The sequence below is a fragment of the Haliotis rufescens genome, unplaced genomic scaffold, assembly GCF_023055435.1.
Source record: "Haliotis rufescens isolate VD_foot unplaced genomic scaffold, xgHalRufe1.0.p SCAF_3, whole genome shotgun sequence".
Taxonomy (NCBI): domain Eukaryota; kingdom Metazoa; phylum Mollusca; class Gastropoda; order Lepetellida; family Haliotidae; genus Haliotis; species Haliotis rufescens.
This window is the reverse complement of record NW_025964001.1, coordinates 56229538-56238651: the sequence shown is the minus strand read 5'-3', so window position 1 is coordinate 56238651 and position 9114 is coordinate 56229538. Positions and strand designations below refer to the sequence as shown.

The window sequence follows — 9114 nt, the reverse complement described above, 5'->3', positions numbered from 1 at the left end:
GTCTTTTTATCTCTATGATCGGAATCCATAATGTTGAAAAAAGATTATAGGTAATATATTGAATAATGATAATCGCAGTTTTTTAATTATCTTTCATTTGTATACACTTGTTAAGGACTGGCACTTAATTACCTCACATGGGACAGAAAATACGTCATTTCTCATTACACGTAGTTATTTCCCAAATTATCTAACACATCCAGAAAGCTTATCCGAATTCCAGCTACACTTAATTAAGGCACCACGCCTACTCATTTTTCACATACTTTAGTTGAAATGTTCCCAAAGAAGTCTAACTTACAACTAATCAACCTTCCAATTTGATCAAAACAAAATTTGCTCTCAAGCCGAATATTATTCTATTGACCTTGCGTGTACTGGATACTGCTTTTAATACAGATAATGGAACATGCACATTATTTTCAAACATTCTTTGCAAAATAACACAATGTTTAAGAGAGTAGTAAACCTATCTTATCATATACAGTTACAAATTTAATTTGGCAGTCTGGCCTCGACATGCTATTAATGTATAAGAAGAATAGACCTTTCACTGCACATGTTTATGAATGAGGCGATGTGGGTACTGGATCGATAAACATGTCTGGTCACTGAAAATCCAGAAAAGGAAAGCGGATTAGGTAGAAGAGGTTTGTATTATTTAAAATAAATTATCTAAAGTAATCCTGCTATAATTACTTTAAACTTCCCATGGTCATTCCTACATTGAAATGCTTATGTACAATACATAATTCACACGCCAATTGTTTAAGTACTCTCCATCACGCCAGCATGACCTTTGTTCAATTTCCAGTAGACGGTTCTATTAAATTTCCCTTTTTCCTGTCTTCAAATGATAATTAGTCGAACACATGGATGGATCGTGAGCATTTGATAATGTGTTATTGCGCAAGTGCGTGATTGGTAGTAATAAAAGCAACCTCTATCGAGCAATAGACAAATCTCCATGACTGCTAAACATTTAATGCGTAAAACAATAAAGCTCCTTTGACTAGTTTCTACATTTCTGTCAACCAACATTTGAACACCGACCAAAACATTCCATTTTGTATACATCACACCAACAGTTAGGTATAGAACAATGGTGTTTGTAGACAACTATGAAAATGTGTCCAATTGATGATGAAATAGCTGTGTTAATGTAATATGCTCTTGAAATAAGAAACACTTACACACGAGGTGAAATTTTGGACTGAAACAAGAGAGGCATCTTTCCTTCACATTAATGGTTGGCAAATGGTAATCCTTGTTTAAACGCATCCGTCAGTGTAATACCACATCTAAACCACAAAAATCAATTTTTGTTGTAACAGAAGAAAGATTTATGGAGCTAAGACATTGTCAAGCGGTCTTAAAAGAACCATTCGACAATGGAAACACCATTGCGATAAGCTTAATTGGCCGCTGGAATCTCTATCGACACAAAATTACTAGGGAGTCGGGCGATGTTGATTTGTCTGTGTGAGGATGTGGTAGCAGTAGACTTCTTTCCGTTCCTCTCCGCACCTGACTGTGTAGCTTTGCGGTGCAACTCTTCTCTCACTCTCAGCAGAGCCAATAAGCAAATTGAAAGTAGCTGTGAAATTGACATGCGCTCATTGGGTGTTTATTTCCGGTACTGGACACGCAAAGAGAAATATACCCTCCCTGGACACTGCATCGACTCGCTTCCAGGACACGCGGTTTCTCAACGGAAGCTGACAAGGGTTATTCTACCGCCACAGACCGAGAAAGTACAACTCATGTATATAGAAACGGGGAGGGTACGGCGAAAGACACCTCAGTGTGCCTGTGTGTTTTGCGGTGATGTCTATTCTACTCAGGAGGCGGGTCAAGTGTAGTAGTCACTGACGCGGCTCTGACTGAGAGACGCTGTTCACATAACTCATCGTAGGATTAGTGTTGATTAACCTGATTAGGGATAATCTGTACATAATGACTAACCCATGCAGGATGGATTTGGAATGTCTTGCCCTTGCGCTCTTTCTTATTTGGTTTACCTCGTCAGGTGAGTGATATTTATTGTATTAATGGTGTTTTAATTAAACATGTCTTTATGTAACAAAAGTTAGAATGACCAAATGTGTTTTAGTTTGTACGCTAGACAGACACGAGGTATGTAATATCAGAAATATATATATATTTACGTGTATTACATTTGATATTAAACTATTTTAATAAAATGATAATTTTGAACGCAGACTCGTTACAGTGAAGATGTTTGGATATAAATACTCTTGGACCCAATTATCGCCACTCAGTGTGCGCTTAAAGAATTACGCGACGCGAGAATGTCGAACTGTCCGAGGCCAATAATCCCGGGAAATATCTCGCTCTTGTCAGGAAAACGAGCAGGCATTAAATAGCCTTTGAGTTTAATGTTTCAGGATTTGTGATTCGAGTAAAGATGAATTAAGTCCCGTTTACCGCTCCGAGTCCTAAGCCGTCATTATTGAATGGGTTATGATGAGCGAATAACCGCTCGTTCTCTTTGCTCTTCACATTTGAGACATTTCGAAGCGTGACGTGTCGTGTTATCTCTCAATTCATGTAGTGATAGTTGAAGGCCATCCTCAAAGTAAGTATTGATATTAACAAAAAATAAATCAAAATGCATTTTGATGGAAAAAGTGTCAAATTTCTATAATTCAGAATGCATATATGGAAGTGACATTACGAGAATATGGAGAACTGAACTTTCCATACATTGTCCTTTCCTTTCATCTGCTAGTTTTAGAGTGGTTAAACGAAAGCGATTATCGGATATACCAGACAAATAAGGGGTGCATTTCATAGGTGCTGCTATCACACAGAGCCAAGAGATTATACGTTGGGATGGCAATTTTTAATGATCAACTGATCAAAATACCACTTACTGTAAATGTACCGTACCAGATAGTGTGCATCTTTGTACAGACAGATTTAACGTGTTTTTATGGTATTAGTCGATACTGACTACAGCGTATGCTTACACTGTGTGGATTGAGTTCCTTCTACTCTAGTAGCCACATCTTTGTGTTTTGTTCAATGCCAATTTCACTGAGCCCTATTGCAGTATTGTGTGAGGCTTGTGTCAACATACTAGCACATGGTATATGTACACTTGGCAAAAAAAGGAAAGCTTTTGTTTCTAAATTAACATGTAAGTTTTGAAAACGTACACAGACATTCACCTCATTGACACCTGGTGATCAAAGAACAAAGAATATTTTTTCTCTAGATGGACATAGGTACTGCTTCATATATGATGCAAAGAGGCAAATGAAGCAGTGGAAAGAGTACTCAAATAATTAATACGATGGAAAAGTTAAAACATGTTATTGGATAATCAATGTTGATGTCAAATTGTGAATAAAAACAAATGATTATTTTATTAGCGTTTTTTAACTGTTGTGTCAGGTATAGCTCCTATGGTACGATGATTCATTACCAGCTTCATCATTCAATAACGTCATCCGAACATCCAGGTGGTCTCTGTAATGTCGATATCTATGTCGTGAAAGGAATGACGAAATCAAATAACGTACATGTAATACTGCAAGGCAGCGTTTCATGTTCAACCACAAACTATTTTCAAATAACGCAGACACTTCACTGATGATTACATTTCGTGTACTATAACCACCATTGCCGTGATGTTATAGAACGACTGGTATTACTTCAGATCAACAGTGTCTACTAATATTGATGTTCTGGTCATGTTGATATTAATGATGCTTCCACTATTATGACTGCTTCCGTTCGTATATTGGCATTGTGCTGCTACTGCTTATACTGTCTTCATCAGACAACGTCAATATCTTTCAAAAGTTCAAATACACTACGACCTCCAAGATCACCGTTACTACTACTACTACTACTACTACTACTACTACTTGGTTCGCCTGATTATCTTCCTCATTTTAATGTACCGTACGATTGTTGTTGTGATCCGTGTTGAACTACAGTAAACTACGGTTATAACGAACACGCTTATAACGAACTGACCGATATAACGAACTTATTTTTTAGTCCCGGCCATTTGTTGTATATATGCTGTATATATGCTTTTTACGAACTACGGTTATAACGAACTAAAATAAGTGGTCCCTTTGAGTTCGTTATAACCGTAGTTCACTGTATCTACCGTGCTTGAGTTGTTGTATTTTTACAGGTGCAGGTATATTCTCTTTGCTTTTTATTTCAAGACGGGTTATGTCAATTTTTTTCAAAATTCCATTTGGGGTACATTGAGTGGTCCAGTTGTCTAAGGCGCCACAAATCGCTGTGCAGAGTTGCATCCCTTAGTCGTGCAAGAAATCTGTGATCGTTTGTTTGAATCCCGGTTCGGCCTGATCATGTTTCTATGTTTGTGAGCACCATACTCGTGCCCGTGGGTTGGATCAAGTTGTAAAATATTTTGACATTTAAGGGCACTTTTGATAGGATGCGTGTAAAACATTAGAGGCAGATATGTTGGTATGACATCATGTTTCATTCCGATGCGAAAATGTAACATAGGGTAAATAAATGGCGACACTAACTATGATGCTGCTGCTATGATGGCCAAACGCATCACTTCATCTATACAGTGTCAAAATGACAGACACAGAATAAAAAATACGCAAGTAAGAAGCCGTTTTCTCACGGATCAGACTTCAAGTAGTGTGATTGGGTTTAAGATGGCGATATCTCGCATTATCACGTTCCGGATCACGTGATCGATATAAACATCGCCCACCATCCAAAATTCCCCTCATCACTGCCTAAATCGAAAGTTCTCTCTAGTTTTGAATCATAAGTCAGTAAAATTATCCCATCAAAGAGGTTTGTTATCATGGGGATGGTGGATGGCCAAACCATCCAGGTAGCTAGCAACTTGAGGCGACTTTTGAAGTACGCGCCATGATTGATTGAAGTAGCTAGGGTAAGGGTTGAAGGAGGCTTGCCGTAAGAGCATTATACTCCTGGAGGGAGCTTAGGTGTCCGCCTGAATTGCTTTCAAAAATATCCCTCTTCTTAAGGTCTGTAGTATGTGTCCGTGCAACTGAATGAATCGTCAACTAGCAAGCAGGAAGTCAGCATTCCAGGATCCATCATCCCAATATCGTCTATGGTAGATTCAGTGGTCGCCGGATTAGGTTCAGTTACAATCAGGGATATTGGCAAATCCCTTTTTTTCCACATCTGCCTATTTCATGGAAGAGCGTGAATCCGGTGGAGTTTTCAACTTTCTTTGCCATTTTGATATTTTGTTTCGAATTGAAAAGCAACAAAGCGTGCCGTATAAGTTTATTAAAGAATAGATCAACCAAAGCAAAATGAAATGTGGCAAAATGAAAGCGTGGCTCCTTCTTCTCACGATGTCGATATTGGATTAAGTACCGGGAGGCAGTGATGCGTGAATTTAGTTTGTTCACAGTTTGTCCCACCGGAATCTTCAATGAATTTTCAAAGCTAAAGATTTGTTATTTGTAGTCTGGTTTGTGTTTTAATCACAAGGTGGTAGATTTACTGGAAGTGAAACAGGAAATTAAGAAAGGCTCTTCTATTTCCCATTAAGCCCTAATAACGAGACAGGGGCACAGCCTCAGTACAATTATTTTTGCAAGGGCGGTACAACTGGTAAAGAGAATTAAGGACACTCAAACATCCCTCCAACAAGCAGTATAACGGGAGAGATGCCATGGTGTCAATGTGGTTATCTATCGTCTCTGAACAAAATGGAATTCTTTTTGAAATTGACATTGTGACTTAGATTTAAATATTTACCGTATTTGTACATTGCCGTTGTTAAAGATGACTTATTCTGCAGGTCTATTCTATTTGACCGCAGCGAATACCTTCATAATTACTGATACGACGTCATGCAATTTTCCTTCTCTACTCTATATGGTCCCAGGGACATTGGTGGTCAAGTCGTCCAAGACACCGCTGTGCAGAGTTACAGCTCAGGGGTGGCAGAAACGCCTGATCGTTGGTTCGAATACCGGTTCGCCCTAATTATGTTTCTAGGTTTGTTAGAAAATTGGAAAACTTCTAAGACCCGCATCACTTCTGGCTTTCCTCCTACATCAAGCTGGCATGACTTGATATAAATGGAATACTGTTCAAGGCAGCGTTAAACGTAAGCGTCGGGACTACCATTTGTCCGCTCCCCTTCACTGTCAATCATGACGTCGTGCGACGTGGCATCTCTGCTGGGCGTAGCACAAAGAGCGGTCAACGTTTAGAGCGGCCGTTTCTACTTCTCGACACTGGTTCATTTTTTAAGTTTTTAAGAGAGTGTAAAGTTTTTTGTTATGATCGACGTCACAAGAAATCTAATTTATGCCAACCTATCAGTCCGCCAAAATAATGTCGCGGACAACTCTGCTGACTAACTCCATAACTCCATTTAAATAACGTGTTTATAAAGATGAATTAAGTAAAAAGTTAAGATGTACAAATATATTGAAATGACAATTTCAAAGCACACCTTGATACATATATAGTTGAAATTTAGGGTTTTAAGATCCTTTGGCTTCAAAAGTATATATAATTACTTTTAATAAGCCTTTTTTAAAGTCATGCATATTATATATTATTTTGGGTCATGTTTATAGCCGGCTCAGGCCATGTGTTTATCATAATTTTTACGCCACATGTGACAATAGGCTTTTAAAGTCAGGTGTGTATAGGCATTGTCAAGCCGTTTTTCTCATCATTTAGTTTGCACTAAAATTGGCTGATTCAGGGTTTTATTTTTTTTCATTAACTCTTCCCTTAGAAAGCAAATGTGTTTCGGTATGTCACGCATTTAGAAGGTTCTGGTTACAAACAGCTATACCGAATGCAATAAAAATGCCAACGTCAGACAAATTATTAATTGATTTATCAACTCCCTGGAAAAAATGTGAAGTAGTGTTTAGCACACAGAAAAACACCTCCGGCTGCAGTTTCATTGGTTGTAGAATCCCTTGTGTGCTGAAATAATCTTTGAGTTATAACTCTGCGTCCGAGATGCAGTCTTCAAAAGCCAAAGAATATATGTTTATATGTGATACCTTCATATTCAAACGTTGCAGCAATACCGACTCCTAACACGAGTATGCACCGTAAAACACATCAGACTGAGAAAAAAATGGTCAGCTGGGAAGAATATTGGTTAAGTCACTCAAACCAAATGGAACCTTGTGAAGCTTCAACCAACGATAGTGTAATAAAACGAAATCTTCTGTAAGGCTTGATACATATTTGCCCAAATTGTACAAATAACTGGTTAAAATTGAATTAGCTCAACGTCTGAAGCGCGTTAATATGAAGAAAGCGACTGAATTATTTCACCCCCCCCCTAAAAGGTCAACGCGAATTCATCACGTCTTGTGTGGGGATGGTCTCCATGTTCCCACAGATTGCGTGCGTATCAGTCAGATCTTGTCCAAAGATGGCAAGACAAGCTGTGATTATGATCCCCGATGTTAGTAAGGTTAAGCGCAGCGGGGTAGCCATACAGATCAAACATCACCTCAGATAAGATAACATTAGTCACTTGGCGACCATAACATCGGAAATGGCACACATTCAATTAAACAACCCCGGTTTTTATGTACAGGCATGTCGACATAAATTGTCCGAGTGAGCACGCACATTCTCCATTAAACCGACGATCTAATTCGTGTCTAAGTACCAATTATGTAATCCCAGAGCTGCCCTAAAGGAACTTAATAGATTCATTAAAGTTGTTCATCCATCAGTTATATCCATTATTAAAGAAATACCTTCCTACCGTCTCGATTTCTGTATCATCGACAAACATTATCATGTCATGTGTTCCTAGTGTACGTCTCTGGGGGTCCCTGCTGTCTAAGAAAGTTTCTGGGCAAATGAAAGGTATTTAGCTAATGATTCAACCTCCCGCGAATAACATGAGCCACTGTTGGGTAAATGAAGCCAGCATGGAAAATGAACCTGTTCACTTAGTAAACCCATGTAATCAACGTCCCTCCCCTGCTCTGTTGCGTTGAGGGTGATTTTATTGGTGTCATTAAGGATTCGGAGTTGACCTAGAATGTGCTGGTTCAACATTTTTAAGGATATCCGTAGGATTGAAGGTAGAAACGATGCGCGAAGGATTAAGTTCTTTTTCTGATTAATTCTTTAATGATTGTCATTTGGCTGATTAAACTCGAACTCTTTTAACATGATGTATTGGATAAACGATGTAATGCTTTATGGTGCCTGTGTTATTCTTATAAGCAGCATGCTTAATTATACGTGTGTTTCGAGCAACAGAGGACTTATCTTTGTATATAAACTCGATTATCTGCCGAAACCTGTCCCGATAGGCGTAAAAGGCAAACTTTTGGTGAACATAATATACTGAACCGCAAAAGAAACGTCACCCCAAGTCACATTGCATGAAAAGCTTTCATTGAAATATCTGGGTATTTTTTTGTCAAAGATTCTAAAATTTAACATTACCTTGTCCGGAACAACTGAAATTTGATGATAAAAAAACAAAGCAGATGACAATAAAACCGATCGCCCAAACGCATCACGGCAACAGCCATTGTGACCCGATGCACGTGAGTTCCGTGCAAATTGAAATGCACATGCGTTCCCCGATTTCTTGCCCTCTAAAAATCCACCCAGATCGGATAATATTCGTTCGTTATTGAATTGCTACCATATGCCAAGATTGACAAGAAATCAGCGACACCAAGCCCTTGGACGATTGCAAGCTGGACAAACCGCCCGGCAACTAGCCAATGCATTTCAAGTCCTCGTAAGGACCATATACAGGCTCCAGCAACGGTACCAGACCACCAACACTACAGATGACCGACCACGTAGTGGCAGACCAAGGGTCACCACCCGACGTCAGGATCGTCAGATTGTGCGACAGCATCTTCAAGATCTCTTTGTTACTGCTGCGGAAACCGCTCGAGAGACCATGGGGACACACCAGCGACACATTAGTGCGGACACCATGCGTCGACGATTGAAGAGCAGACACCTGCACTGTCACAGGCCACACCGAGGACCCATTCTGACACCACGTCATCGCCGGGACACGAGTTTCAGCATGATGACGCCCGTGCCTACACTGCGAGGGCAACAAGAGACTTACTT

The 9114-nt window shown here is 39.3% G+C and overlaps 1 protein-coding gene across 1 annotated transcript in view; it reads left to right on the top strand.

The window, feature by feature from the left end:
- Positions 1-1505: 1505 nt before the first annotated feature.
- The window catches only part of LOC124148765 (limbic system-associated membrane protein-like), a 78262-nt gene continuing 70653 nt past the window's right edge, over positions 1506-9114 (top strand). Inside the window, exon 1 of the mRNA XM_048403102.1 lies at positions 1506-2029. Coding sequence (XP_048259059.1) covers positions 1957-2029 — 73 coding nt within the window. The 5' untranslated portion in view covers positions 1506-1956. The remainder of the gene's footprint in view (positions 2030-9114) is intronic.